The sequence below is a fragment of the Pimephales promelas genome, chromosome 11, assembly GCF_988280905.1.
Source record: "Pimephales promelas chromosome 11, fPimPro1.hap1.1, whole genome shotgun sequence".
Classification (NCBI taxonomy): domain Eukaryota; kingdom Metazoa; phylum Chordata; class Actinopteri; order Cypriniformes; family Leuciscidae; genus Pimephales; species Pimephales promelas.
The window spans coordinates 11,780,858-11,793,269 of record NC_142779.1 but is presented as its reverse complement, the minus strand read 5'-3'; the positions used below and the strand labels follow the sequence as shown (position 1 = coordinate 11,793,269).

Here is a 12,412-nt window from a genome sequence, read left to right as displayed (position 1 = left end):
CTCTTTTGTAGAAGTATGACATTTTCTTTATTCAAGAAATTAGTTATTATATAGTATATATTATATAATAACTGTTATTATAATATCTACCTATCTATCTATCCTTTATTTAGGATGTGATCAATCACAATTAATCGTTGCACAGCCCTAATATATTGGTGTCTGACCATATATAAAGCCACAATATCAACTCTGACAATGCAGTGCTTATTAAAAAAATAATAATAATAATTTTATTGTTTTTTTTCCTTAAAATTTGCATTTTTGGAGAAACAAGCTTTCCACCCAACAGTGACAATATACAGTATATTACTTTTTAGATTTACTGAAAATGACATTTAACATTGATATGTGCTTTGATAAGTGCTTTTAAAAATTAACTTTGAGTGAGCATTAGCATTATCGATGTGTAAAAATAAAGCATGCACAATTAACTATCCAATTAAAAAAAATAAAAAACTGTCTTACAATAAATGATAAAGATATACTATGTATCCCAAGTGAGAGGACAATGTGTGCATCTACAAACTCTTACATTGTGAATTCTGAAGAGGCAGAGGGCCACAACGTGGGCACACCATTTGGCTCCTGCTCCACAGGTGCAGCTGCAGGAAGTGATCCGGCAGCGGTCAAACATTACAGCCACATTATAGGCTCCTTTTGATTGGCCGGCCTGGGGCGACACTACTGTGGCACTGAGGTGGAAACCTGTTTAAAGGAAAAAAAAGCATGTCAGCCTTTGGTAACACATTTCAACACAAAACTAGCTCAAATGACCCCATCAAGCCACATTGAGAAATTTCATGTACAAATTTATATGTCGGTTGAATAACTTAGAGAATTATATAATTGTGGCTTTGACCAATATCAAAGTTAGCACTACATGGTATGTGTCCAAGTTATGGAAGCATTGGTATAGTTGTCTCCTTTGAAGTTGCTTTTTATATATATATATATATATATATATATATATTGTATTATATTGTGTGTACTGTCTTATTTTTCTGTCTTTTTATCTGGACCAGTGAGTCTGTAATAAAGTTTATTATTATTATTAAATTCTCCTCACACTCTGGATAAAAATGCCCTTATTATTGGGGAGTTTGTTTGTAAAATACTGTTTGTTTAATATGAAAACTTTCTGAAAAGCATCATATTTGCTATTCTGAAAGCATCATATTTGCACCTGATGCCAGGAAGTATTAAAGAAATTGGGAAACATTAATGTTTAAAAGGCTGAGGGAGTTTGGTGACTGTAAGACTGAATGATAAAACAGCAATTAAACTGTAACTCAGACCATACAGGAAATGAAAGACATCTGAGATGGAAAGAGATAAAGAAAGAGTCCAAATGTGTGCGTGGAGAGTCGAGTGCAGGGGGGTTGGTTGAAAGCTTTTACCACTGGACAGTGGCCAGCGCTCCTCTGGCCAGTAAGAGCAGAGGTGGGGGTAGTGGGTGGTTTCAGCTTATAGCTCCAGTTCCAAATTCAACAGGCCTCCTCAAGCCAACTCTACTACACTGCCTCTTTTTTTTTTCTTTCAGTCTACCTGTCGGTGCCAAAAGTACCCCTCTACTCCTTTATTCCTGACCCACATTATCCTTTCAGCTGTCCCTGATAAAAAACAAAGCCCCAAAGGTTTCATAAAAAAAACTTTAAAACTTTGTCATTAGTTACACATCATTAAAAAATAGAATGCTAGTATTAGTGATGTTGTTACAGTCATGGTAATCTTAATCTCCGCTTAAATTGATAATTTACCTCACATGAACCACAAATTAAGTGATTGAATGGGTTCATCAGACTCATATCCGAGCGGGCAATGCAGAAATGTTTGTTGAATAGACTAAGGTCTGTAACAACCAAGAAGTTTGGGCATGACATGAAAAGGCTGAAGGTTATAGTCTTTTCAGCACTGTATTCTCACTTTGAGTTTAAACACAAAGCAATGGGAAGAGTTTTGGAAGCACTTCCCTTTAAGGTGCAGCTGTACTATCTCAGACTGCTCTGGCTACACTTTGGAGGAGTGACTGAAAATGTTTGATTTTGCCCTTGACGGGCAGTTAGGAGGTCAGTGTGGTGGGTTGTCACTGATTGGCCAGGGCAGTTAAGAGGATTTTTTATGGTCTTTTCAGTATCATATAATTGATAATAAATCCCCCTAACAATCTGCTACCATACTGTAAACAAAAAAGCAGTGAGCGAAACTCGCATAAATCAGAAGAACCAAACACACAGAGGGGTCAAAATGCAACCAAAAACCTAAAGTATGCTACTGAGGAACAAGCTAGTTGGATTTTTCCCTCTAGAAAGTTATGATGTTTAAACGGCAAGATCACTACATTAAAGCTATTGACACATTGGTAACACTTTAAAATAAGGTTTCATTAGTTAACAAGAAATGAATGAGCAAGTCTTCTACACCATTTATTAATCAAAATTATTTATAATTTCAACGTTTACTAATAAATTATTAAAATCAATAGTTGTGGTTGTTAACATTAGTTAAATGCACTGAACAAACATTGACCGTATTTTTATTAACTAACATTAACAAAGATTTATAAATACTGTAACAAATATTTGTTCATCATTAGTTCATGTTAGTTAATACATTAACTACTGTTAACTAATGAAACCTTATTGTAAAGTGTTACCGACACAACTTACCTGGAAGTATCCGACTCAATAATTACACATTTCTAACCTTGACCCCCCCCCCCCCCCCCCAAAAAAAAAATGGATAAGTTTGCATTGACAAATTTGAAAATTTCAAGTTAAACTGTGCAAACTGTGTTTCCTAGTTAAAGATGGCACCATCTCCGTGTTTTTCAAAGGTGACCAATATATTGCAATATAAAATGTAACTGCTTTATATCCATTATTAAACAAACACGGATCTCAAAATGACCTATACCTGTCCTACGATATACATAACCGTTCAAAAGGTTTGGATCAATAAGATTTTTTTTTTATATGGATATGCACTTTTATCCAGCAAGCACTCATTAAATAGAGATTTATTATGTTATAAAATATTTCTACTTCAAATAAGTGCTTTTCTTTTTTACTTTTTATCAAAGAATCCAGTAAAAAATGTATCATGGTTTCCACAAAAATATCGAAGCACCAAATCAGTATGAGAATGATTTCTGAAGGATCTTGTGACACTGAAGAAGACTGAGGTAATGGCTGCTAAAAAAAAAAATCACCTTTGCCCTCACATGATGTGTGAGGGCAAAGGTGATAAGAATCATATATTTCTTAATATTACACAATATTACTGTTTTTTGTATTGCATTTCGATCAAATAAAATGCAGCCTTGGTGAGCATAAGAGACTTTCAAAAACAAAAAAAAATATTACTGTCCCCAAAATTTTAACAGTAGTGTATATCGGTTCATCATTAATTCTAAAAAAAAGTTTAAGGGTTTCTTTTAGCCTTTTGAAAAGTTGTCTGAATTCTACGGGCGGTCTAAACACTGTGAATCAGGCAGGCAGACCCCTGAAGGGTGTGTGTGTGTGTGTGTGTGTGTGTGTGTGTGTGTGTGTGCAAAAGCTAGGTCAGATTTGGGCCAGCTGCATCATGATTTCCCTCTACTGCTGTATGGCCCACTGTCTCCAACAACAGCATTCATTCACACAGCCTGAACCACTTACACATACACTCAAGCCTTATGTGCAATGTCTCTGGTTCTTTCTCAGGCCATTTAAAGACTTGGCATTGAACATGTACAGTGCCAAAGATGACTCTAAACACAAGGATGGCTTATTTAGGGTGCGATTTTAAGATTTGTATCCTATAAAAACAATTGAGATATTTCTATATGTGAGAAGTGTTCAGGGCAGCCAAGCATTTCACCACAGCCACTTTCCGAACATTTTGGTCAAAAACCCACCATGACCTCATGACACGATAAATACTTAAATGTCTTTGATTTCTCACCTATCTGCAGAGGGTCTTTAACAGCTCTCACTCTATAGAGCTGCTCACCACGCTGGAACTCATCAGGGCTGCCATTGGCCAAACAAGAGTATAATCTGCAAAAACAGAAAGGAGAAGGAAATTAAACCGAGCATTCAGTTCGGATCTTTCAGATTTCAGATCTTAATAGGCATTCTGGTAATCTGGTTAAGCAAAAAGGTAAAGCACACGTATTTAAAGGGGTGGTTTGCTGATTTTTTTCTTTGCATGATTGTGTTTATGGAGTGCAATAACAAGCCTTTAAAGCCTTATTTTTCATAAATTTCACCTTTATTGTAAGCTGCTTTCTCCTCTGTCATTTGAATGACCAGTAGACTTCCTGATTCTATGAAACCACTCCCTCAAAAACAGGCAATGGGCTCAGATTGGTTAGTTTAGGCCGGTGTGTTGTAATTGGCTAAACTGCGTAGTGCACGTTGTTCGGAAACTTCATGCCCATTACCTTTACGGGCAAAAGTTGCATGTGCTCTGGTCAAATGTAAATAATGGTGTCGATACTGTAGTATCAGTATGAGCCAGATTCAGACCCAGAAAGCGGCAATGAAGAGAGTCAAGCAGAACCTCCCACCTTTAGTATAACTGAATAAATGTCTGAAAAATACTGTTTTTTTTTAAGTTATTGTTTTATCGATATAATGAGCAACCGTTTATCTATTCACGAAACTTGGTTTACTCAGTGTATCGTTTTATTTAGGTGTACATGTGGCAACTGCCTAAAAACCATACTGTACACTGATAACAGCAGCTGAAGTTTGCGGTTGCGATAATATATATTTTATATACAATTATTATACACACAAAATAGCATGAAACTAACTGGCTACTATAAACAAACAGCATTTGTTTATCAAACTACAGTGTCCATGGGAAGCCCGAACGCAGAAGACCTGACAGCTGGGTGAAAATAACACACTTTCAACTCTCCACTATATCTCTTACTCTTCGACAAAGTTGCAGAAATATGGCCATGCCCCATTGTGAGGGTTGATGTAAATTTATGGGTTAGATCCGTTTAAAACCCAGGAAGCATTTCGTTGTAGTCCCATTCGAGTAGTTTTTGTAGCCATTAAACTTCCTGATTTTTAAAAGACGATGAACTTTCAGCGCAGCAACTTTGTAGATACTGTTCATGTACCAACAGCAACACTACACACTATGTAAAATGAAAAAAGTGAAAGTCGCAATCAACTACCCCTTTAAAATAATACACTGCCTGGTCAAAAAAAAAAAAAGGTTGCAGTTTGGATTTAAATAGGAAAATGCTTAAGAGTCTATGACTGGATAATTATTGCAGTGAATATGATGTTTTTAGCTTGTTATATGTTTGGCAACAGTTCTTCTAACCCTAACTGATGGAGTGTTTAGCTTTTAATTTCTTAAACAATTCTGTAGGAAGACACATCATGGCCATACAAAGCCAAGATTCATCAGGCTCAGATTGTGAAAGTATGGTTTTGAGGGAGCATGAAGAATCATTTTCACTCATGAATTGGCACCTCTGAGTCCAGACCTTAAATTTATTGAAAGTCAGAGTGCACGACTTTTGCGTTGTGAATACAAGATCTTGACCAAAAATTGATGCACCTCGTAATGGAAATAAATGTTGTGATGTTATTTTCAAAGACTCTTAATAATTTGCAAATTTAAATTTAAATCCAAACAGTTACTTTTTTTGGACCGGCCAGTGTTTAATAGCAGTTGCAAGGTCTGTGAGCTTTTACCTGATGTCCTCTTCATTCTCTGGAAAGCTCCAGTAGGCAATCCGCAATTGGAGCTGCTCAGGAACGGGAGGATAGACCTTTTCCACCACTTCGAACGGAATATGGAATGCCACCTGCTTGGCTGATAGCTCCACCAGAGGGATGACCTGTCCATCTAAGAAAGGAAGTGACATCCGAGTTAGGCTAGTTTCTGCTTCAGAAAACCTACATGCTAAAATAATTAATGGCATGGCTATCTGCAGCAATCTGAAGGCCTGTTCACACAATGACAAATATTCAGTGTGAAAGTTCTGTGCAATAAAAATTTTAATTTTAAAGAACAGCTGTTAAAGCGTCTGTTTAGACTGACACAAACAGCCACACACATTTAATTCGGTGCTACTTCCCATTTATTTGTAATAATTAGTGAAATTTACTAGCAATTTCTGAGTGAAAATAGTTTCAAAGTAGGCTAAATCCTACACCAATTTTTTTGTGTGTGTGGTCACATGTGTAGAGCTGTTGTTGTTATGTAAAACTATGATTTGGTGGTGGTCAGGAAAAGAATAATTTTTTAAGCAACAGTGTATAGCTGAGGATGAAGACCAATCTAACCAAATTCTCATGCCGAACATTCGTGTTGGCATGAACAGGCCTGGAGACGGCTCGATCACTAGTTTGATAAAATCACTACATTCCGGTCACAGCCACTCTGCATTAAACAATCCAAACTACTTGGCATCTCTGTCGAATAGTTGAACAATAGTCACACAGATGGCTGCAGTTCAAATGACTTATTTTGAAACGGAGAGAACAGTACTGAGAAGTGAGGTTCAAGACCTCAGGCAACCTATTTTGTTCCTAAACCAGACGGTTCATATACACTCAAGGCTATAGAGAAAGAAAACCGGAGAGTTGCCAACAGGGACTAAATGCTGTCCGTTGAGAAGGGGTGGGGGGGTTCCAGTATCCTGCAGGGTCCTGGTTTCAAGTCACTAATTTCCTCCAGACAATGATAAGAGTCGCCAGGCATTAATAATGAAAAATACTCAGACTAAAAAAAAACACTCCAAGAGCAACTGAATATCTGTGCCTACAGCCTAAAGTGAACTCAACCACAGGTTTCAGAGGCAGCACATATAATAAAACTTTTCTTATACTGAGCTGCAAGGCTGTAGTGACACACTTATCTCATAAGATATTAGCAAGATCCATCTGAAATGAACACCAACATCAGGTCATTATCATAACAGAGCTTTAGGCAATGGCACTAATCCACTGTACTCGGTCACCTTAGAGCCACATCTCACATTACATTCACACAATGTCACTATACAACTGCCATATGAAGCCAAAGCATGCAACTATGCTATATTTTTTATTTGATTTAATATATTGTACCTCCACTGCATGCAACATTTAGACCTGATTATACTAGTATAAATGGTACATAAGCCTGAACTGTCTTACTGTTTTTATATAAGGGATTATATATCCGATTTAGGGCTGTCAAACGATTAATCGCATCCAAAATAAAAGTTTGTGTTTACATAATATATGTGGATGCACTGTGTATAATTATTTTGTGTATATATATATATATATATATATACACACACACATGCATGTATATTTAAGAAAAAAATATTATTTATATGTCAAATATTTATATTTAAATATAAATACATTATATAATATAAATCTATATACAGTATATACATGAAAATATTTCTTAAATATATACAAGCATGTGTGTGTATGTATATATACAAAATAATTATACACAGTGCACCCACATATATTATGTAAACACAAACTTTTATTTTGGATGCAATTAATCGCGATTAATCGTTTGACAGCCCTAAACCGATTAATCGGGAAAAATTACTGTACGATTAATCGATTATTAAAATAATCGTTAGTTGCAGCCCTACAAAAAACGAAACAAGCTCCTCAATTTCAAAGTTCTACTAACACGGGAATCATTTATCCGATTCCTCATGAAGGAAAATCAGCAGGACTGTCCATTTCGTGACCATGTTATTAAAAATGGGACAAGTTACACAGATTTATCTAGGGTTAAATCAATCACCCTTAACCAAAAAGCACAACTGTCAATGTCAAAAAATGATGCTATGATGTTACCTTCAGAAAACAAAAAAAGAGGATGCACAATTATTGACAATATGCAACTTAACATTTTACCATTACTCTGTCTACCTACAACCTGGTATTTCAGCTGTTAAGCAAAACATGTCATGGTCAAATAGAAGCAAACCACACCATTACCAGCCACCCACACAATCTAAAACCAACCGCCAAAAGATGAAACGCTAAACTACTTTGGAGATGAATTACCCAGACCACAAGTAGATAAAAGAATATATTATAGACAGACAGTGGGAGTCATAGAGACAACAACTTCACAGGGGACAGGTGACTCATTAAAGGTGCTGCCAACAAACAGCTTCTCAGCAACAATGAGCATAAGTGTGAGTGAGATCCCAATGAATCAGGTGGCACACTCACTCATAGCCAACCTTGGCTGATTTAACCATGGTGATCAACAGAAAAGAAGTTAACACAACAGGCTACGAGACAGCTTTGTCTTTTGTGAGGCAGTAAATAGGTGAGACGGTCTCATGAGTGGTCTGCCATCTCACTGGTCCAAACCCTACCGCCTGCTGCCCAACAACCAGAGAACAAAGACACCCAAGCTCACAGAGTGCTATGTAAACAGCTACGTCTGAGTGATTGTCTGCACGTGATATACCTCTGATTTACTTTTAGAACAGAAATGTTGGTGTCTAAAACTAGGCTGTGCAAGATCAGCAGCATTATGCTGATTGATCAAATGTGGCTTTTTTTGTTTAACCACAATCCTATGTTCTGAGGCAGTGACCTGCACAAGACAAAGATCTTTTTACAGCCCTCTGCTGCTCAACTTCACCCAACCCCCCACAACACTCACTCACTCTCAATCTAAACACCACACAGGCCTTCCTTTCCAAACCCCCTTAACTTATCCAACAAATGTTACATGCTCCACTCACAGATCTGCACCAGCACAGATCTCTCCCTTCACAACTGACAACTCTCAGGACACACGCACAGCATGGGGCGTTTGGTTTGGTGGGATGAAGTTTCAGCAGTATAAAAAATTTGCAGTAATACAGAGTGACTGACCAAATGCAACTTTTTACAACAAAAGTTGTTTCAAACAGGATTTTTAACACATCACAGTTGTTGCTGCAATATCAAAGATCTAGATTTCCAGCTATAAAAAAGCTACGGATACTGTAAAACACTTTTATAGAGACAAATCGGAGTTAAACCAGAAGTAAAAAGAAATAATTATATTCATAAGAATTGGACATTGCTTTTTCTAGACAATTTAATAAAGGGATAGTTCATCCAAATATAAATTGTCGTTTTTTACTCACCCTCATGTTGTTTCAAGCCTGTATGACTTTCTTCTGCGGAACACAAAAGAAGATATTTTGAAGAATGCCGGGGTTTTGGGATTGACTTTCATGGTATGGGGGAAAAAAAGATTTTTGAAAATATCTTATTTTAGTTCACAAACACAACTTAAGTCATACAGGGTTGGAAAGACATCAGGTTGAGCAAATGACCTTGGAATGGTGGGGGGGATTCTGTCATCATTTACTCACCCTCATGTCGTTCCAAAACTTTAAGACTTTCGTTCATCGTCGCATAAAATTCATCAACGCACACATCTAACATGGTAAACGGTTCATTCTCGTGTTACGCAGCATGTTTGAGCTTCCGTAAGTGGTTTGCTCTCACGCATCAAGCAGGTTTGAGATTCTGTTTATGTTTGCTGATCAATATTTATGTGAACAAAAGCCTAATTTAATCTGTTCATCATATAAAGTGACTGCGACTCTTCAAGAAATTTAGACTAAACCACTCAATTCACATGGATTAGTTTTACAATCATTTTGTGGACATTTTGAAGCATCCACATGGTAGTTGCGTAGATGTCAATGAACAAACAGAAATGTCTCAGATCTCATTAAAAATATCTTTAGTTGTTTTACGAAGATGAACAATAGTCCTACAGGTTTGGAACAAGATGAGGGTAAGTAAATGAATTGGATTTTCCAGTTGTGGGTGAACCATCCCTTTAAGTTTACTATTGTCATCTGACATTTAACTTACCTGTGATCTTCAAGTCAAATTTCCCTCACATTGAAAATTAAAAATACATGATTTTCTTTTAAGACTCCTTTTAAGAAATAATAACAGAAAAAAAACACATTGAATACTGCTGTAACAAACACATTTAGTAAATAAAATGTTTAAAGACTTAAGCAAAATACATCTTCTTTTCTGCTTAATTAAAATCACTTTATTTAATAATATCTTTTTTTGTTGTTAAAAAACTGCTGTGTTACTCTGTAATTTGTTGATGTGCATCTTAAAGAAACATTTTTACATGCATATTTCACAAATAAATCTCCATAGTGGCTAAAAAATCACTAATGTCTCACTTTGCTAAATCATTCCCTACATACAAAACAATGTGCTGTATTACTACAGGTGTGTGAAAGTAGTGCAGTGGCTTTAGTTGCTATGCTATAACATGACAGATAAAATTATCTCAGAGGAGCATTTTACCAAACTGCACCGTATCATAACAGTATATATATTTATTTAAGATGCCAAACAACATATTACAAGCCAATGTTTAAAGAAGGCCATAACTGACCTTCAAAATAATAATTTAACACAAAGATGGGAAACTTACTATAATATATACTAAATGTATTCTTCTATTCTTGACGATGCCTAACTCCACCAGTGATATTAAATGTGTATTCTTTATCAGAAAATCAGTCAAAAATAACTCCAAGGCATACAAGGTTAATTAAATTGTCCAAATAAGGCCATGTTTGGAGGCAGTTTCACTTATTAGTTGTGAACATGCATGTCACGTGACAGTGTTATCCATAAATTAAGAATACATCCTAAGGTCAAAAGTGCAGCCATGCCAAGGAACGGTGTGCTCAAGTTGCAATGACAGCACATAAAGCGTTTCACAGCACACAAAGACAATATTTCATTACCTTTAATCTTCACAGTGGGTGAATTTGGGCCGGCAGACTGTTTCCTCCATCCTCTCCAGTTCTGGCAGAGGCTTTCCGCCTCTGATATGAATGAGCACAGGGAGTCCTCCTCAAAACGGTCCGAATCTTCAAAGGAGAACCTCTCTCCGTCTTCCCACTCAGCGAACATCAGTTCCATCACATCCGCTGTGTGGAGACCTGAAAGCTCCAACTGAACGTGCCTAGTATGAGCTTCTGTTGTTTTGAGAAAGTGACACTCGCTCAGGGGGAGGGGAAACTCACACTTAACCCAAACACCGAGAAGTCCCTCAAGAAAGCGTGTGTTTTCTACAAATGTATGCTATATTTAGGTTGTCAGATGGAGCACTTGCACATCACTGCGGTGCAGTTAAGTGGAGTTAATCCATGCTTTTAGACCCCAATTGCTAGAGAAGCTTAGGGGTCTAGTTCTTGAAAAAAGTGACAACCCATAGCTAAAGATTTAATAAACCTATATACGTATGACTTTTCCCCATATATAAGTGGTGTCTTACATCGTCAAGTACGTACAGGACAGAACACTCCAGATATGTATTACTGGACCTTTGTCGAGGTCTAAATCTTTGAAATCAATAAGTCCCTCTTTAGTGTGGTATTCCAACTACATAGCAAATTATGTTATTTGACAGCACGAACTGTAGTGACTCACTAGCATGTAAACATGTTAGTTCTGGTCGTTTTAGCAAGCAGGAGTTCTTTTCACTCAAATGTTAATTTAAAACCCCTCTCCTCTGTGCGTCCTATCAGCTGAGCCTCGAGTCCCACAACAGCTCTAACGTTACGGCTAACAAAACAAGAGAGCGGTGAAGAAAAACAGGTCCCCAAGTACACCTAGTGACCCTCTGCGAGGATATTTCTCTTAAATAAGGCCATATCACAGTAGTAAACCTGTGTTAACCCAAAACAACCCAGGTACGGTTGCTTTTATTTCGATCGAGGTAGCTCTGCTAACTCCGATAGGCTAACGTTAGTTGATTAGCCTGCTAGCGTCCCCGCTAACCGAGAATCCCAAACACTTCAAAAACTGTCAAAATAAGCGCTGTCACGACCTGTGCTTATTTGTCCCTCAACATAATCAAACGGAATAACACTGTTTTAATGTTTTGGCACAAAAGCCTTGGTCCCTAATCCGAGTCTTGTCGATCCACTGATTACCCAAAACAAACGACCGGCCAGTGCTTTTGTCTCAGCATTTTGCCTCAACGTGGGTTTAAAAAAAATAGACAACTAAAATTAAGATTTGACCCCTCGACCGAGACAGACGTCCATCTGTGGAAAACACATTTGTCTTTATGCCACTTCTAGGTGCCTCATTTGTCGTCTCCTTTGTGTGTAAAAGCTCGTAATTCGCTTGTCTGCATGTGCCACCGGCCGGTTCTTTTCTAGTCCTCCGTTTCAAAGCAGCCAGTGCTCTCTGCATCCAAAATGTCTTTAAAAGCAGACGATTTGGAGTCGAGATCCCCCTGTTCTTTCTGTCCTGTCCCCCTCTCCTCTGCTCGGGAAGATGAAGATGGCTCTCCAGCATCAGCTGATCCGCACTTCCGCTCCACATTAAAGCCAAACAAACACTAGTCTCTCATTTCAGAATTTAGCATT

At 37.3% G+C, this 12,412-nt stretch overlaps 1 protein-coding gene across 8 annotated transcripts in view; it reads right to left on the bottom strand.

Moving 5' to 3' along the window:
• The window catches only part of zswim8 (zinc finger, SWIM-type containing 8), a 43,937-nt gene extending 31,586 nt beyond the window's left edge, over nt 1-12,351 (bottom strand). For 4 of the 8 annotated variants that reach the window (XM_039672969.2, XM_039672970.2, XM_039672972.2 and 1 more), the window contains exons 1-5: nt 10,778-12,350; nt 9,128-9,160; nt 5,706-5,859; nt 3,946-4,040; nt 536-708 (exon numbers count right to left, since the gene is read on the bottom strand). In XM_039672969.2, coding sequence (XP_039528903.2) covers nt 536-708; nt 3,946-4,040; nt 5,706-5,859; nt 9,128-9,160; nt 10,778-10,955 — 633 coding nt within the window. In that variant the 5' untranslated portion in view covers nt 10,956-12,350. Of the gene's footprint in view, nt 1-535; nt 709-3,945; nt 4,041-5,705; nt 5,860-9,127; nt 9,161-10,777 lie in introns of all 8 variants that reach the window. The other 4 variants (XR_005623026.2, XM_039672976.2, XM_039672971.2 and 1 more) reach the window with 2 other exon arrangements.
• Nucleotides 12,352-12,412: the final 61 nt, after the last annotated feature.